The sequence below is a fragment of the Mizuhopecten yessoensis genome, unplaced genomic scaffold (genome assembly GCF_002113885.1).
Source record: "Mizuhopecten yessoensis strain PY_sf001 unplaced genomic scaffold, ASM211388v2 scaffold7685, whole genome shotgun sequence".
Taxonomy (NCBI): domain Eukaryota; kingdom Metazoa; phylum Mollusca; class Bivalvia; order Pectinida; family Pectinidae; genus Mizuhopecten; species Mizuhopecten yessoensis.
This window is the reverse complement of record NW_018407171.1, coordinates 347,851-368,322: the sequence shown is the minus strand read 5'-3', so window position 1 is coordinate 368,322 and position 20,472 is coordinate 347,851. Positions and strand designations below refer to the sequence as shown.

Here is a 20,472-nt window from a genome sequence, read left to right as displayed (position 1 = left end):
ATGAGCCTTGATTTACACCGCCTACTTCTACTGTTAATGAGCCTTGATTTACACCGCCTACTTCTACTGTTAATGAGCCTTGATTTACACCGCCTACTTCTACTGTTAATGATCCTTGATTTACACCACCTACCTTTACTGTTAATGAGCCTTGATTTACACCGCCTACTTCTACTTTTAATGACAGTGTGTCTAATTTTCGAAAAATTGGCAAAACTCCGTCCACATATATTAGTGCCGACGTCATGGAAACTTGTCACGTTCTAACGTCAGGTTATGACTCCAGTTTACGGGAACAATGGTTATTGAGTGAGAGTCAGTGCAGATTGTAAATATCATTATCAATAGCTGTTAGGTACATGAAGAATAGTTAACTGAATGATACATTTGTAATAGACGATATCAATATTACATTGTCGCTATAAAATATGTGCCCTATATATAGTGTTAAACCCACCCTATGTTCGCTGCAGATATAGTTAGAGGAAATTTCGCTGCAGCAAAGCAGTTTCGTGAGCGACCGGAGAGTCGGGGGTGGCTTTCTTTCACTTTCTTTCACTACTTCCTTCCTATTATAAGGACATATGAGTATTGACATATGTATAATACATTAGAGTCTTCTCCGAGTAGGCGTAACAACGGTTAACGAACCGGGGTTTAAAGTGAGACAATGTATACACTATGCTCACAATATAAACCAGCCGGGATAAATTTACATCACGGTTACACAGGCGCGGAATGGCAAGTTATATGCCCTATATTCAAACGGTTATTGTTTTGTATTAAACATAAAATCCACCTTGAAGCTATTTATATTGGCAGGAGTGAAAAATGGGTAAATTACTCAAGGGTTGGCTATAATTGTCTTTTATAGTGACAATAGGGCGGTATTATGGTCTTGTGTAGATAAATGTACAAGAGGGCAGTAGTATGGTCTTGGGTAGATAAATGGACAAGAGGTTGTATTATTGTTTTGTGTAGATAAATGGACAAGAGGGTGGTATTATTGTTTTGTGTAGATAAATAGACAAGAGGACGGTATTATTGCTTTGTGTAGATAAATGGACAAGAGGGCGGTATTATTGTCTTTTGTAGATAAATGGACAAGAGGGTAGTATTATTGTCTTTTGTAGATAAATGGACAAGAGGGTGGTATTTTTGTTTTGTGTAGATAAATGGACAAGAGGGCGGTATTATTGTCTTGTGTAGATAAATGGACAAGAGGGTGGTATTATGTTTTTGTGTAGATAAATGGACAAGAGGGTGGTATTATTGTTTTGTGTAGATAAATAGACAAGAGGGCGGTATTATTGCTTTGCGTAGATAAATGGACAAGAGGGCGGTATTATTGTGTTTTGTAGACAAGAGGGTGGTATTTTTGCCTTGTTTTGTATGCGTTCTGATTATTTGCAGTTCGATCCAAAAAATACATTCTTGTTTTGATGAAATGTGGAATAAAGTTGAATTAAATTGAATTGAAAAGCATATATACAAATGTAGAATGATCGTCGGACAAATTGCTGTCGTAGTTTATATGTACAATGCTGAATTATAGGTGTTGTAACTGCCTCGCTTGTTTGTTACTCACGGTACCCAGGCGTTATCACACAGATCGGTTATATAATACTCCATTTCTCAGTCGTACTCAAAAAATATACCTGGCGAACAACGCACCTAACGTTGAGTAAGTACATTGTAATACTTGTGATTTGTCAGTAAACTAAGTCTTCCAGCTGTTTTGCGATCAATAGTAAATATAAATGTAAATTATGGTATTCATACTCACTATATCTATATCTATATCCACAGACGGACTGGAACGACGGCCGCGTTCTTTGCGAACTCGTCACCAATCTGGGAGCCGCCATTCCTAGCTGGCCGGAGGGTAATGCCTCCAATATAGACCTATTACAGCAAGGTAACTTTACTAACTACTGGCTTTATCCCTTGTTGCTTCTGAAGTAAAACGTGATATAACCTTGTACGATAAACTATACGCTAGTTACTGTCAGATGGTAAAATCTCGAGTATATATCAGAGGGACCTGAGCATTTGTTACAGCTATATTTGGACCTAAACTAAGAGGTTAAGAGTAATTTTAGATCGACTCTCGGTAAAAATGACACCCCAATGATCATAAATACGAGAAGGGAGGAAAGCTCTCGATGTCAAAAAGTCGACACCATCTTGCTTTCTTGCATCAAAAACAACATTTCTAGATGATCTACGGGAAAATGCTTAGTACCGTTAGAAAGATGGATAAATTCTTTTTTTTAAACATCCTATATGCATGTAAAATGTATTCTCCTTTCACGGACATGATTTCCTTTTCCTCCAAAAACAAACGCCATTTCACAGTTTCAGTTTTTCTTAGTCATCGTGCCACTTTTTTTTTTATATTAATGAGGTTGACGTCAGCCACGTGCCGAGACCGTCGTTTGATTGGCTGGAATGGCAGCAATTATTTTCGCTAAACTAACCAACACTTCATGTTTCGGCACGAGGCTGACGTCAACCTCATTGATATACCAAAAAAGTGGCACGATAACTGCGAGAAACTTTGAAACTTACAATGTGTATAGTGTTTACTGCCGGGAGGTAACGTTTCCGGTATAGACCTGTTACAGCAAGATAGTTTTTCGTTGGTTACTGTTCGAGTGTAAAATCTCAAGAATACATCTTTTACAGCATCGTAATTAAACACTAAGCAAGGCCTTATGGTAACGTCTCCAGTAAATAACTTGTAAGAACAAGGTAATTAGACACATGTACTATACCTACCTACATGTAGATACTGCCCGAAAGTAACGCTTCACGTTTCCAGCAAAGAATTTTTTGATAAAGTAACAGCTTTAACGATAAGACTTACATTTTAGACGAAGAATGGTTATCTAAAAAAAGGTAGTTACACCGTAAACACTCAAATACAGCGTGTTCCAACCGAATGAAATTTTTTCCTGGAGAAAATCATGATCAATCATAGGTGTATTTGAGAGGTTTCGTAAACTGGAAGTAACGTACGTGTCTTGAATTCGAAGGTATCCACGGTGGGCAGCAACTGAATGTGGACCCGGTGGTGCCGGCCGCCGATATGGCGGAGGAGGAGTCTGAACACCTCGGCATCATGGCATATGCTGCACGATTTCTCAATCTAAGTCCGGTCGCCAACAGACTGTACAGTGACACTGTACACCAGCAGCAACAGGTCTGTCATACACAGTTTTAAGTTCGTATGTTAGTTACAATCATGCATCAAATAGATATGATTTCATTTCTAAGAATCTTCAAAATACATGATGTCCTAATTACAGTACAAGCATTGATTAAAAACAAGATGGGTTGTTTGCATTATAAAACCGGTCGCGTTATAATGACAAGTTTTATCACCTTCTACGTGTGATTGTTCTGTTTATTTACATGGTCTGAATATGATTTTATCGTATGCTATATTTACCCTGGTTATCATTATGACTGCCTACAGGTTGTTGTTCTGGAAAAGCGTCCCTCCTTACGACAGATGTATCCAATACCCCTCCCGCCTGTCCCGACCGGTCACCGGACCTCTACGCATGTGATAAATAAGGAAACCACCACAAAGGTTGTGTACTCCAAGGACATGGAGCCGGCTATAAGGACCTACACGGTTAATCCGGAACCCGAACACAAGGTGTATACCATAGACCCTCAGCCCGTCAAAGCACTGTACGCCAACCCTAAGCAGACGGTTACAGTCCGGCACCACCGACAACGGGACCCAGACCCGTCGTACTAGTAAGTAATAGTGTCACGGTCTATACGAGTATACCACTTATACGCTACTGACAGGACCAGTACTCCTCTTATTCCCTAGTAACAGTGATCTGGTCTGTATGTTACTGACAGGACCATAACCCTGAGACTCGAACACGTGGGAAATCAGACCGTAAGGTAGTGAGGTAACCATTATTATTACCCAATAGTCTATATAAATTATAACTAGTCATTTTTGACTGTTTCTGGTTTTTTGTCCAATTTCGGCTGTAGGGGTGAAACAGTCAAAACTGTTTTCCCGGTCAGAGCGAACTGTTCCCCGGCGCGAATTCGATGCGCAGAAATCTCCCCTTGAGAGCCCCCTTCAAGCGTTTCGGTGCCCGCGACTCAGTGTTGAAGCAATGGCAACATTGCATGCAGCATTGATACTAATATTTATTTGGTAATAAAACAATTGTTTCATGGTTATTTGGGGAACAGTCAAAACTACCATCCCTCGGTAGGGGGAAGCCCTGTGGAACTGTTTGTATACTGTCGTACCGTAGGCAACTGTCAGGATATACAGTCGAGGTAATCGAGTCTGTTGGGTCTTTGTTGGACGTTCTTGAAGTACACCAAGTACAAATACATCCCGAAATGCGTATCATTCGAAACTAGAATAGTTTCAATATATGATAGTATCTTGCCTGTTTCCGCACAGCGTCAAGACTGCGCAACCGCATCATGGGGACAGAAGTGACATGCAAAGGATCTACAGTCTGATGAACGCCACAACGGGCGACAAACCTGAGAAAACTTTCAACTTTGTCCGGCGACCTTCACTCCGTGCTGCCACAAAGAAGGAACTTTTGGCCGACAATGGCGTCAAAATAGAGACGTTCTCTGTCGGGGTCATCATCACGGAGAAGGTGAGTTTTGTGGTAGGGAATTGTAGAACTGTAGAGGAAATAATACAGTGGTCAGAAGAAAAAAACGAAAAAAACCCCAGCAACAACCAGGCAAAAAACATGTATGCAACACAGTAAGTGTACATGCAACACGGTAGATGTAACACAGTACATGTAACACGGTAGATGTAACACAGTACATGTAACACGGTAGATGTACATATAACACGGTGTGTGTACATGTAACTCATGTAACACGGTGTATGTACATGTAACACGGTATATGTACATGTAACACGGTATATGTACATGTAACACGGTATATGTACATGTAACACGGTAGATGTACATGTAACACGGTGTATGTACATGTAACACGGTGTATGTACATGTAACACGGTATATGCACATGTAACACGGTAAATGTACAGGTTAAACGAATATTCTATCCTCATCGTTCTTTTGCGTGTTACTTTGCCTGATTTTCGTGGATTACTATTAATATTTTCGCTTTCGTAGTAGTAACACCATGTTTTGACGTCACATTTTCAATTGTTGTAGCACCACGATATCATAAGTAAGGATGAGGTCCGGGTCGAGGCGCTGTCTCCTACAGGACGTATCATCAGGATGACAGGGGACGGATGTTACCACGCCCACTTCGCCGCCGATGAGATAGGTAAGAAACAGTGTTCATATTTAATACAACTTTCATTGTCTCTCAAAAACGATTATTAGGACAGTTATTTTACAAAAAGACGAAGTTACGATTGGATGAGCACCAAACAGTGAAGGATTTCCACAATGCCTAAATGCAGGAACACAGTCTTCTACAAGATCTTAGGGTTAACCCTAACCTTAACCTTAACAGAAAAGGTAGATTTGATACTGGTCGGTAGTTCTCCAACTCCTCCTTGTCTATTCCATGCTTTTCCAGCAGTGGTCTAACATGCGGGAAGCGGTCCAGCTCACCAGAGTTTGATTGCGAAGTCATGATGATATTGTGCAAGGCGTCTTAGTTTGTTGGTGAGAGCTTTATCAATGGTTCTCCAACAAAGTGATCAGTGAACTTTGTATCGAAGGATACCTTGGTAATATGATTTCCCCTTTACGACCAATAAGGGTTTGGTGATCTGCCTTCCCGGCATTCTTCTCTATAAATCTGTTGGTGAACGCTTTATTTAGTCTTTCGCAACCGTCTCTCCACTGTTCTACGGTTCTGTTCGTCCACTCGGAGATTTCCATTATATCTCGGGCATTCGGTCTCACAATTGTCACCTACGTCTGTAGAGGTGCATGTTTCTCTATAAGCATGCTTCAACAAGATCATCAGATCCACCTTCAGTTGATTAAGGAGCAGAAGAAGACTGAATATCATTGATGAAATCTGGTGTGGAAAGTTCGCGGAATATGTCCAGAAAATGACCTACTTCCTTGCATGATCTGGCTTAATACAAGTCAGTGTTGCTTGACAAGAAGGTGACCAGATTGGTTCCCCTTAACATTTACTTAGACAGGGATCCATCACTGAAATGTCTTCCCTAGTTAGCTTCCTTTGTAATGACAACATGTAGTGTGTTTAGCTTCTGTCACATGTTGTATCAGACCACGGGAATGGAGTAGCCATGAGAACTGACAATCATTATCTTAAAATAGATCGTCTAAGTGGAAATTTGTGTTACCCGAAATAACAATCTCTTGTACAACTAGCTGGTTGTATAAAACGGTAAACCACTCATAATGCAACAAAGTTTTGAAACAATCGTTCTGTTTAGATGGCAGAGAATGATACACAATCTGGATATTTTATTACAAGCAATGATAGAACAAGTAATGTGCTCCGAGTGAGTATATAAATTCAGCATGGTTGGGAGAGATATGTCTCACACTTAGACCTTTCTGAAACAAAACAGCAACCACGCCACCACGTCTGTTGAGTCTAGCATTGCGTAGGAACTTCTATCCTATTTATAAGCTCAGCTAATACCTGGTCATCGATATGTGAACCTCATCAGGTTTCTGTTAACGCAAGAATATTAGTTTCCCGATTTGTTCTTGACCGAGCGAAAAGTTGACTTTAAGTCACCAGCTGTTGTTGGCTGGGTGACATGCATATTCTCGTACGATCCTAATGGTGTTGGAATCCGTATGGACGTATCGCAACGAGAATGCACAGTAGCGTTGACGCACGATACTTTTGTTGGTGCAGTATATCCATACATGAGTGTGTGTGTGAGGCGGCCAGACCATTTGTGGTGACCAGCTGAACGAAATTATCAGTGTTCAGGCCAGAGTGGTTACCGACACTTGTCCAGTTGACGTAACACCGATTACGTGTAGTATTCGCCGGACAGCCCCCCTTTCCAAACCGTTGTGCAAAAGTTTAACGTCGACTTTGATTTCTTCGGACCCTCCAAAAACCGTTAAACGATGCCAGGACCCAGTGTCCTAAGTGCCAGGAGAACAGATATTCTATAATTTAACATATCTGATCGTGATATCACCATGCACGGATCTTAAAGAAGCAGGTCCGAAATATCGTAATTGGCAAATCCCCGGTACTGCAGGACATTCCCACATCGGTCGCCTTTCAGACAGATTGTACCGAGATGACGAATGTGAGAATTTATAAACAAAGACCCATTAAAATTGATCCTAAACCTGTACTAGTATTTACAGCAAAACCAGAAAACAAAACCCCCAGTAAACAGTAAAACATGTCTAGAACAGATCTCACCGTTTGCTGATTCAGAAGGGTGCCTTATATTTGTTTTCTGAAGATAACGTTGGCGTGAAATGAAACTGCTGGTTTCCATCAAATCCTTAGTAGTAGTTTACACATTAGAACCTTTACGCTTCGCCTGTAGACAACCAAAGCTATGTATTGAATTTGTTAAAATGACACGTTTATCCCGTGGTGAATTATACTTGGTTTAGCATCAACTATAACCTTCACATTATATACGCAGTTAAGGTTTGAATAGTAATACAAAGGAAAGGGAAGGTTGGTAAACATGGCGAAGTAAAAACGATGAAAAGTTCAAGTTCTTTGAACCTTCATTCTAATTATTTCGAACTAAGCCAATGATTCATCATTTGAATGCAGATCTGCATCAAAGTCAAGTGTTAAACTAGACAAGATATCTATTCGCCAGAAATAGCATCTGCGCTGAAGTCAGCATAAGCTACATCAATGATCTGGTCCGTTTTCGTTTAAACGGTCAAAGCGGTTGGACCACAGTTGTTCGTTTATTAAATAAGGTCGGACCTAGTAACCTGATGCTGCTTTCAGACGAGCCTTGACAAAGATTTGCGAGGCCTACATAAACATTTGCAGGTCTGCCAGGATCTATACCCGAAATTGTTACATTTATAAACGGTCAAACCGGTTGTTCCGCATAAACGAACAAGCCCCTGGACTACAGTCAATGTTTTATACACCATCAAATAACAGTACATATTTACAGTATGCTGATCAATATCGCAAATCTAGATTGTACCGAAGGAGGGTACGTAAAATTACAACAAAGCTGTTAACACCGTTTAAGTTATAGTTTAAAGATATCGTTTACAGAAATTCCGTCAACTATAAACTTGTCATGAAGGTTGAATCTATGTTATGTATGGGTCAAGTAAAGCAGGAGTCATGTTAACACTTGTTAAGTTGTTCAATGTCAATATTTGAATATGTAACAGATGCCATGTTAATTTTCGCCATTGAGAACGGTTGTCCTCATTGATTTCACTGATTTCGTCCATAGTCTAGCATTCAACAGACATCACGATTATGAAATTGAGTTTCTAGGTTATTGGACGTGACATTTTGATATGGCAGGCTATGACAATTGAAAACCTACTGTACACTATTTGAGACGCTGGATTTACTTACAAATATGATAAAATTCATGCAATAAGTTTCCAATATTTTTTACAGGTGAATGGAATATCAAGGTATTTATCAACGGAAGACTGGTGAATTCGTGTCCCATAGAAGTCAGTGACCCGTCTCAAGTCAAGGTCAGCGGCATCAAACAGGGCATTGTTAGTAGACCACAGACCTTTAACGGTAAGACATTTTAATTCCCCTAGAAAGACGATTGTACTATATATGATGTTGTTAGATGTATTACAGTCTTTTCTCTCGTTCTTTACGAACTGTGTTTTTGATTTTTTTTCTAAATCACGTTCAGTAGATTACGTACTTCCACGGTTGATAATACCACATGGACCTTTATTGGTGTAAATATATATTGACTGGTTGTCGTTTCCTGAAGGAGTTGTCTCCCTTTGTATCTTCATTTCGAGACCCTCTTTGTTAATATCCACTTAGTTTCGTACGTGAGGTAGTGGTCCTGGTTCAACCTTATAGTTATGTTTTACATTGAGGTTCAGAAGATACGGCCTGTTGAGTGCGATGCTCTGTATAATCTGTTTAGTTGTCCAGGATATCTTTTGTTGTGTATGACAATCTAAGGCTCGCATAGGTTGAACTTAAGTGATTTCCTGTATAATTATCACTAAAAAACGTAGTTAGGAAGCATTTAATAAACAATCATACGTTATCTTCCCTTGCGCGTTATCATCCGGCAGTCAGAAATGGGATTGGAAGGATATTGTTTCATGGACATAAACCTAAATTTTATAGGTTGACACGTTTTGTTTATTACAGTGGACTGTCGGAAGGCTGGATCCGGAGAGGTCGAGGTTCAAATCAACCACAAACGTGGAAGCGTACCCTGTTATATCTCCCAGACTGAACCCAACGTGTTCCAGGCTAAATATACGCCATTGTATCAGGGTGTTCACAGGATGAAGGTCAGCTTCAATTCCGCCGAAATCCGGGGTAAGGAATGTTACTGTACAAAATGTGAAATCAAAATCCTAATATGAATAGTTTTAGCTGGAGTAGAATTTCATGTAGACCTACATAGGATACCCAAACTAAACTTTGATAAAAAAAACACCTTGTTAAGCTTAAATCTATTATTAACTCATGGAAAAGAAGATCTCTTACACCTATTGGTAAAATACATGTCATAAAGTCATTAATGGTATCCCAATTTAATCACTTGTTTATTTCTTTACCAAATCCCAGTGACAAATTTCTTTATAAACTCAATTGTATCCTTTATGGATTTCTTTGGAATGGTAAGGTTGATAAAATAAAGAGAGATGTTGTTGTTAAAAATGATAGAGATGGAGGTCTTAAGATGGTACACTTATTGTCATTTATAGAATCTTTAAAATTAAGTTGGATAAGGAGGCTTCTCCAAAAACAAGGCAATTGGCAGGAGATATTAAAAACATATATCAATATTGATCTTCTCTTTAACTGTGATTATAAATATATATCTATATGCCAAAATACAAGCACAAATTTGTTCTGGAAAGATGTATTTAAAGCATGGAGTAGACTTTCTTATAAGGAAGATCTTGTAAGGGAAAAGGGACAATCGTTTTTAAAATTGCCTTTATGGTATAATAAAAGTTTAACTATAAATAAGAAGTGTGTATTTTATCCTGAATGGTATAGATGTGGAATTACTATTTTTAATGATTTAATAAAACAATCCCCCACACATACATTTTATACACATGATGAATTTAATAACAAATACAATATAAACACAAACTTTCTGCAGTATTATGGTATTCTGTCAGCTCTTAGAGGATATATTAATCAAAACAATATTGGGCATAATACCACTGTAGGCTTAGTGTATCCAATGATTCCCCTTAATTTGGATTTTTTTTTTACAAAAACACCAAATGAGCTAATGACTTTTATGTAATACTTTCTGAAAATAAGATTATTCCAACTGGTAGGAAGAAATGGGGAGAAATATTTGACATTAGGGACAACAAATGGGAGAATATATATTAAATTCCATTTCGCACAACTACTAATACAAAACTCCAGTGGCTCCAAGTAAGAATTCTCCATCATAATTTGACAAAAAATATATATCTATGCAAAGCTGGCCTCTCTAATAATCCTTTATGTGTTTTTTGTAATCTAGATAGGGAAACAATAATTCATACATGATGGGAGTGTGCCATTGTACAAAATTTCCTACACAGTTTTGAAACATAACTAGAAGCTTTAATTATCCCATTTTCTTTTAATAAGGAATCCTTCCTTTTCGGAATAGTGTCACAGTCAGGAATAGGCAACAGACTAGATAATGAAATTTTAATTATGATCAAACAACATATTTATAAAACAAGATGCCTTCAAAACACTTTGTCAGTAAATGCTTTAATTAACAGCATAAAAGACCATCATTCTGTACAAAAATATTTAGCATGTTGCAAAGGGGATAATTTTGTAAGAAAACTGGAAAGAGGATGGAAAAAATGAAACCACCTCCTGGAATTATAAGCCAAAATTAAATAATTTAATATCATCAAGTCAGCAGATACAATACATCTCCTCCCACAGTATAGTTCTCATTTTATATTTTGAAAATACACTGATGCCATACATGTAGCCAGCACGCACTAAGTTTTCACAGGGCCTTTTTTTGGCAGTTATGTCCCTTTTACCATACCTGTATTGAATCTTGCCTGAACTCCAAATTTCTTTTTTGTCCCTTTTTTGTGAATTTAAGTTATCTGAACTTATTAAAGTTAATCTCTTTTCTGATATAAATATATTTTGTCCTGAGTATTACCCTCATTTCTCAGCCACCTTTATATGGCTGTATTTACTTGCAGTTTAAAGCCTAAAGCACCTTACTTACAATTAATACAGAAGATTATCTTATAATCTTATTCTAAACATGAAGTTTGTTTAGTATTGAGCTGCAGTGCAAAAGCCAGTTTCTCCTTTTTTTCCTCTTTCTGTTGACTTTCTCCGTTTTGCATTGCTATTTTTTTCCCCTCTACTTCTTTTCTATTCTCTCTCTCTCTCCTTGTTCTCATAAAGGCAATATATGTGTACATGGTTACCATTACATGTACTTGTGTCTAATATATCAACTGATGTAAGTAAGAGTATATATGAGTCGTGTGAGGTCTGAATATATAATATGAATTGTTTGAATGTAACTATACCATATATTGCAAAAAAATCTTGATAAATAGAAAATTACAAAAAATAACTTACTAATAAAATCTCATTTTGTCAATGAGTATGAAAAACTTTGAAAATAAAAAGAATAGTTTTAGCGCCCTAAAGCTTACAATATTGTTACATTTTTTTCACAAAATGCATAAACGCGTTCAGTGTTATGTAATACCACATTCTCATTTTATATGTTCTCTCCTAAATTATTATCCAATAGGAATAATAACACAAATACAAAATCTTGTATTTCCCAGCGACATAGGCACTGACTGATATTTATTTACATATAATCATCAAAAAACAGCAACACAACAGTGTAAGTGTACATCTCACACACAATCATCACTCCTACCCTACTTATTTATAAATAACAACAACAAAAAATTCACGTGTGCACGGCTTTACCTGTGTCGCCTGAATGACACGTATATACACTATCTCAGCACGTGCGAACACCTGTAGCACGACTAGAGCCACCTATTGGCTACTCTCATACCAAAGAGAAAATAATTTCATCCTAATTCCTAAACCGTCAACCGGTTGAAATTATATTTATATGTTATATCTAAAAGTAATTTTCATGAACCTATTTAAAATTGTTTTGAGGAAACGGATGATAGTTAAACATTTCCTAACTGATCAATATATTGCGTCTTTGTTTGGCAGAAGCCGACTTTGTGATTGGGGAGGGCAGCGACGGGATGCATAGGAGGGCCGTATTCGAGACTGACATCACAGAAGACGAGGGTGGACTCACAAAGACAGTGAGGACCGCGTGTGAGTTACTTTACGGCTCCATCGTATCTAAGATGACGTCATGATTAATGTTCAAATTCTCCAAGATACTTTATCCGAAGAAATACTTTCATCAGTCCGTTATAAGTACTTTTTTGTAAATGGTTTTGGTGTGTAATAATCTATCTTATCTGCAAGATCTTACGAAACTAGTTTCAAACTAAGAGGAACATTTCCAAAAGTTAAGTCTGAGGCTCTTGTAGTAAAAGGTGACATTTTCTAAATAAAGAGAATAATAATAGCTATCACTATTTACAACTGAGCATAATCAAAATCGTCGATATTTGTCCGCGCAAGGATATTATTTTTCCAGTTTGATCACGATGATGACCATATTGACCCTCATATACATGTACAATGTTTCACTTGAATGTTTTAAGCTTTGACTGCCAGTGTACGCCATCGATCACGAGATTAATAGCAATCCGAACAATGGGTATATAATCAATTTCGAAACGTAAAGGCTCTAGGCGGGAGAAACAGGGACAGTACTTTCCAGAAAAGAAAAAGTTCAAACTATAACTATTGTTTCGAAAGTGAAATCCCGTACTGGGAAACTATGTATGTTTGTTGACATATGACACATGGTCAGATCTATGACTGAAAGGTCCAGAGAGAATAATCGTTGCAACAAGTCAACCGATCCCATGATCAGAACTGTACGGTACTGTATTGATAACGCTATGGTCACATTATAAGTACTGTTTGATCTTTTTGTACAGCTATAAAAGGGTAAATTGAACTAATTACAGGTGATTGGCAGATAGACTACGTCACCGGGGGACCAATTGAGGTCAACATGACAAACACAAGTGATGTCAAAGTATACAGCATGCAGGACGGCACTGTGTGTGCGACCCCTCATCTGATAGGTCAGTATTGATTACTCATCTGATAGGTCAGTATTGAGCAAGCTATAGGTCAGTATTGATCCCTCATCTGATATGTCTGTATTGATTACTCATCTGATAGGTCAGTATTGATTACTCATCTAATAGGTCAGTATTGATCCCTCATCTGATAGGTCAGTATTGATCCCTCATCTGATAGGTCAGTGTTGATCCTCCATCTGATAGGTCAGGATTGATTACTCATCTGATAGGTCAGTATCGATCCCTCATCTGATAGGTCAGTATTGATCCCTCATCTGATAGGTCAGTATCGATCCCTCATCTGATAGGTCAGGATTGATTACTCATCTGGTAGGTCAGTATCGATCCCTCATCTGTTAGGTAAGTATTGATATCTCATCTGATAGGTCAGTATTTAATTACTCATCTGATAGGTCAGTATTGATCCCTCATCTGATAGGTCAGTATCAATCCCTCATCTGATAGGTCAGGATTGATTACTCATCTGATAGGACAGTATCGATCCCTCATCTGATAGGTCAGTATTGATCCCTCATCTGATAGGTAAGTATTGATCCCTCATATGATAGGTCTGTATTGATCCATCATCTGAAAGGTCAGGATTGATCCATCATCTGATAGGTCAGTATTAATCGCCCATCTGATAAGGCAGTATTGATTCCTCATCAGATAGGTCAGTATTGATTACTCATCTGATAGGTCACTATTTAATTACTGATCTGATAGGTCAGTATTTAATTACGCATCTGATAGGTCAGTATTTATTACTCATCTGATAGGTCAGTATTCATCCCCCATCTGATAGGTCAGTATCGATCCCTCATATGATAGGTCTGTATTGATCCATCAGCTGAAAGGTCAGGATTGATCCATCATCTGATAGGTCACTATTTAATTACTGATCTGATAGGTCAGTGTTGATTCCTCATCTGATAGGTCAGTATTAATCCCCCATCTGATAAGTCAGTATTGATTCCTCATCTGATAGGTCAGTGTTGATTCCTCATCTGATAGGTCAGTATTGATTACTCATCTGATAGGTCAGTATTAATCCCCCATCTGATAGGTCAGTATTGATCCATCATCTGATAGGTCAGTATTGATTCCTCATCTGATAGGTCAGTATTAATCCCCCATCTGATAGGTCAGTATTGATCCATCATCTGATAGGTCAGTATTGATTCCTCATCTGATAGGTCAGTATTGATTCCTCATCTGATAGGTCAGTATTGATCCCCCATCTGATAGGTCAGTATTAATCCCCCATCTGATAGGTCAGTATTGATCCCTCATCTGATAGGTCAGTATTGATCCCTCATCTGATAGGTCAGTATTGATCCCTCATCTGATAGGTCAGTATTGATCCCCCATCTGATAGGTCAGTATTGATCCCCCATCTGATAGGTCAGTATTGATCCCCCATCTGATAGGTCAGTATTGATCCCCCATCTGATAGGTCAGTATTGATCCCCCATCTGATAGGTCAGTATTGATCCCCCATCTGATAGGTCAGTATTGATTCCTCATCTGATAGGTCAGTATTGATCCCTCATCTGATAGGTCAGTGTTGATCCCTCATCTGATAGGTCAGTATCGATCCCTCATCTGATAGGTCAGTATTGATTCCTCATCTGATAGATCAGTATTGATTACTCATCTGATATGTCAGTATTAATCCCCCATCTGATAGGTCAGTATTGATCCCTCATCTGATAGGTCAGTATTGATCCCTCATCTGATAGGTCAGTATTGATCCCTCATCTGATAGGTCAGTATTGATCCCTCATCTGATAGGTCAGTGTTGATCCCTCATCTGATAGGTCAGTATCGATCCCTCATCTGATAGGTCAGTATTGATTCCTCATCTGATAGATCAGTATTGATTACTCATCTGATATGTCAGTATTAACCCCCATCTGATAGGTCAGTATTGATTCCTCATCTGATAGGTCAGTATTGATCCCTCATCTGATAGGTCAGTATTAATCCCCCATCTGATAGGTCAGTATTGATTCCTCATCTGATAGGTCAGTATTGATCCCTCATCTGATAGGTCAGTATCGATCCCTCATCTGATAGGTCAGTATTAATCCCCCATCTGATAGGTCAGTATCGATCCCTCATCTGATAGGTCAGTATTGATTACTCATCTGATAGATCAGTGTTGATCTCTCATCTGATAGGTCAGTATTGATCCCTCATCTGATAGGTCAGTATTGATCCCCATGTTATAGGTCTGATAGGTAAGTATTGATCCCTCCTTTGATAGGTCAGTGTTGATCCCTCATCTGATAGGTCAGTATTGATCTCTCATCTGATAGGTCAGTATTGATCCCTCATCTGATAGGTCAGTATTGATCCCCATGTTATAGGTCTGATAGGTAAGTATTGATCCCTCCTTTGATAGGTCAGTGTTGATCCCTCATCTGATAGGTCAGTATTGATCTCTCATCTGATAGGTCAGTATTGATCCCTCATCTGATAGGTCAGTATTGATCCCCATGTTATAGGTCTGATAGGTAAGTATTGATCCCTCCTTTGATAGGTCAGTATTGATCCCCCATGTCATAGGTCAAACGAGATCCCCAATGCTATAAACTACACATCAACTACATATACTTACAACGAATCTTAAGTAATATTTTACGATTTAATTTAACAAATTAACCTTACATATCTGTTATAGTCAATTCATTGCATGTTTGTGTTGAAATACGACACAATTGATAATATGTAAAAATATCGTTCTTTGATCACTGTAATTTGTTTACATCATGAATATCAATATATAGTCACGGTTGTTAGTCCTATTAAGTTTACTTCCATAATTATTGTCCGAAATATCTATTCCAATTTAGCTGACTGTACCAACGCCCCAAATGGACGACTGGAGGCTGAGGTATTGCACAATGGCTTCAGATTCCCTGCTGAAATAAAGGAGGAAAAGCCCGATGTGTTTCGGATAGTGTTCCGACCACGTGGTCCGGGACTTTACAAAGTGTTCGTGGTGTATGACGGCGTCAGCGTCAAAGGTAGGTCGTTGTCTTAGATGGAAAACAAGGACAATATGAATCGAGTGGAAGTGGTTATTTCTATTACGTTTACATGTGTCTAAAATCAGAACTGTTAAATCGTTTTAAACAAGATACAGATGTAAAAGTGTCGTTAAATAAAAAAAAAAGCAGGACAAAAGAATCCGTTGTATTACTCATTGACAACGACTAAATAATTTGTTTCTTTGAGGGAATATTTTTTATTATCATTCACCAGTACATTTCGGTGCTTGAAACCAATTCTCATTTGTCTAATTGGCCAATGTGGTCCAGGCTATTCATCGTCACATTGAAAAGGGACGAAGGTTACGTTTCCACTAGGTGATCTGTGTAACGCTGTATGGGACTTAGTAGTAGACCGCTTGTACCGAAGTTCGTCTATTTGCTTCATTTCCGTCATAACTTACGTACATCATGTTGTGTCAGGGTCACCGTTCATACAGGAGATAGACGAGCTGACGTCACCCAAAGCCACAGGTGAAGGACTTTTAATGGGGATGAAAGATTCTCCAGCGAAATTTAATGTAGACGCCCGAGGATTTTCGGGGGATCTGTCTGTGATCATAACTGGTAAGTCATGTTAGGCAAAGGACAGTATCTTGATATATAAATATGAATGACTGTCTCTTCATTAGCATCATCAAATGATAGAACATCAACACATATATGTAAACCTCTACATTGGGGATTTCCTTCTAATTCTAACGACCTTTTCCCTCAGAGCGCCGTGCTTGGCAACGCCTCATTTTTGGCTTAATGTTGAATGTTTGACCAGGTGAGGAAGGCAGTGGGTTTTGTCCTCCGGCCGAAGTATACTAAAGGCCGTTAAAATGGTAGTTGTTATTCCGTGCTAAATGTTCAGCATTGAGGGAAATGTTAACAACTGGTTCACCCGTAGTCAGCCTTATATGACCGGGCGGAATGCTGTGCTGGGTGCCTTTGGCATGGTATTTTAGTGAGATGGCACTATAAAGTCGGCATCAGATCAGCGCTGTCACAAGGAGGAAATTATACCAATATACCCCGACTCCTGAACACAAACACACATTCACGCATATACAACATACATGAGGGCACGTCCATAAACCACGTAAGCTGCCGAAAGGACGTTAAGCAAAATAAAACCAAATCCAAACCAAGGCATATCTGGATACCAACATATATCTGTATACCAAAACATATATGTATATCAACACATATATGAATACCAACACATATCTGTATACCAACACATATCTGTAAGCCAACACATACATTTATCTGTATGCCAACACATATATGTATGCCAACACATATATGTTTACCGACACATATCTATACCAAAACATATCTGTATGCCAACACATATCTGTATACCAACACATATCTGTATGCCAACACATATCTGTATGCCAACACATACACCTGATAAAGGTACTACTTTGTTACAGGTCCTAACCACCCGGTACAGTGCACAACTACACCGGAAGAAGACGGAACACACACTGTTGTTTACTATCCGACAGATGTTGGTGTCCACCGCATTAACATCCGAATGGATGGCAGGGACATAGACAGTGAGTAGACTCTAATATGTCACCGCTAATAGGACATAGACAGTGAGTAGACTCTAATATGTCACCGCTAATGAACATAGACAGTGAGGAGACTCTAATATGTCACCGCTAATAGGACATAGACAGTGAATAGACTCTAATATGTCACCGGTAATAGGACATAGACAGTGAGTAGACTCTAATATGTCACCGCTGATAGGACATAGACAGTGAGTAGACTCTAATATGTCTCCGCTAATAGGACATAGACAGTGAGTAGACTCTAATATGTCACCGGTAATAGGACATAGACCATGAGTAGACTCTAATATGTCACCGCTAATAGGACATAGACAGTGAGTAGACTCTAATATGTCACCGCTAATAGGACATAGACAGTGAGTAGACTCTAATACGTCACCGCTAATAGGACATAGACAGTGAATAGACTCTAATACGTCACCGCTAATAGGAAATAGACAGTGAGTAGACTCTAATATGTCACCGCTAATAGGACATAGACAGTGAGTAGACTCTAATACGTCACCGCTAATAGGAAATGGACAGTGAGTAGACTCTAATATGTCACCGGTAATAGGACATAGACCATGAGTAGACTCTAATATGTCACCGCTAATAGGCCGATGTCAAAAAATAACCTGTCCTAAATTGGCAGTGATCCGTATGCTCCCTTAAAAGTACACTTTTTAGGAGGCTAATAGGAAATAGACAGTGAGTAGACTCTAATATGTCAGCGCTAATAGGACATAGACAGTGAGTAGACTCTGATACGTCACCGCTAATAGGACATAGACAGTGAGAAGACTCTAATATGTCACCGCTAATGAACATAGACAGTGAGTAGACTCTAATATGCCACCGCTAATAGGACATAGACAGTGAGTAGCCTCTAATATGTCACCGCTAATGAACATAGACAGTGAGTAGACTCTAATATGTCGCCGCTAATAGGACATAGACCGTAAGTAGACTCTAATATGTCACCGCTAATAGGACACAGACAGAGAGTAGACTCTAATATGTCACTGCTAATAGGACATAGACAGTGAGTAGACTCTCTAATATGTCAACGCTAATAGGACATAGACAGTGAGTAGACTCTATTATGTCACCGCTAATGAACATAGACAGTGAGTAGACTCTAATACGTCACGGCTAATAGGACATAGACAGTGAGTAGACTTTAATATGTCACCGCTAATAGGACATAGACAGTGAACAGACTCTAATATTTCACCGCTAATAGGACATAGACAGTGAGTGGACTCGAATATGTCACCGCTAATAGGACATAGACAGTGAATAGACTCCAATACGTCACCGCTAATAGGAAATAGACAGGGAGTAGACTCTAATATGTCACCGCTAATAGGCCGGTGTCAAAAAATAACCTGTCCTAAATTGACAGGTAGACTCTAATATGTCACCGCTAATAGGCCATAGACAGTGAGTAGACTCTAATATGTCACCCCTAATAGGACATAGACAGTGAGTAGACTCGAATACGTCACCGCTAATAGGACATAGACAGTGAACAGACTCTAATATGTCACCGCTAATAGGCCATAGACAGTGAGTAGACTCTAATATGTCGCCGCTAATAGGACATAGACCGTAAGTAGACTCTAATATGTCACCGCTAATAGGCCATAGACAGTGAGTAGACTCTAATATGTCACCCCTAATAGGACATAGACAGTGAGTAGACTCGAATATGTCACCGCTAATAGGACATAGACAGTGAGAAGACTCTAATATGTCACCGCTAATAGGACATAGGCAGTGAGTAGACTCTAATATGTCACCGCTCATAGGACATAGACAGTGAGTAGACTCTAATGTGTCCCCGCTAATAGGACATAGACAGTGAGTAGAATCTAATATGTCACCGCTAATGAACATAGACAGTGAGTAGACTCTAATATGCCACCGCTAATAGGACATAGACAGTGAGTAAACTCTAATATGTCACCGCTAATAGGACATAAACAGTGAGTAGACTCTAATATGTCACCGCTCATAGGACATAGACAGTGAGTAGACTCTAATATGTCACCGCTAATAGGCCGATGTCAAAAAATAACCTGTCCTAAATTGACAGTGATCCGTATGCTCCCTTAAAAGTACACTTTTTAGGAGATAAGCCCTGTGCCCTTTCATTGGTTTTAAGTTTTGCTGCGTGGAAAATTCAGTATCCATGACATGCATAAATTGGCAGCATTGATCGGAAGGATAATATATCCAGAACAGATAATTGTATTCTTATTGTATACTAGTATGCCCTGACGGAACCTAACTTCAATCTGTAATCATGTTCAAACTGGAATAGCACCTGTTGTTTATCAAATGGGAAGTCCCTTGCAGAATCATTAGTTTGCTTTCGTGTCTTCTCTCAAGAGGCTATTCTGAAAGCAAAAGTGATATGTTGCACAACTGTACAACTGGAATATTCTCCTTCATATAATTAGGTACTCCTGTAGCCCTTTACTG

General features: G+C 38.8%; 1 protein-coding gene across 2 annotated transcripts in view; it reads left to right on the top strand.

Annotated features, from left to right (window-relative positions):
• Window positions 1-20,472, top strand: part of LOC110454123 (filamin-B-like) — a 72,215-nt gene that overhangs the window by 25,305 nt on the left and 26,438 nt on the right. For both annotated transcript variants that reach the window (XM_021503499.1, XM_021503498.1), the window contains 12 exons: window positions 1,810-1,918; window positions 3,039-3,205; window positions 3,482-3,771; window positions 4,451-4,658; window positions 5,199-5,316; window positions 8,572-8,703; window positions 9,307-9,480; window positions 12,373-12,483; window positions 13,254-13,373; window positions 16,232-16,405; window positions 16,853-16,996; window positions 17,857-17,982. In XM_021503499.1, coding sequence (XP_021359174.1) covers window positions 1,810-1,918; window positions 3,039-3,205; window positions 3,482-3,771; window positions 4,451-4,658; window positions 5,199-5,316; window positions 8,572-8,703; window positions 9,307-9,480; window positions 12,373-12,483; window positions 13,254-13,373; window positions 16,232-16,405; window positions 16,853-16,996; window positions 17,857-17,982 — 1,873 coding nt within the window. The remainder of the gene's footprint in view (window positions 1-1,809; window positions 1,919-3,038; window positions 3,206-3,481; window positions 3,772-4,450; window positions 4,659-5,198; window positions 5,317-8,571; window positions 8,704-9,306; window positions 9,481-12,372; window positions 12,484-13,253; window positions 13,374-16,231; window positions 16,406-16,852; window positions 16,997-17,856; window positions 17,983-20,472) is intronic.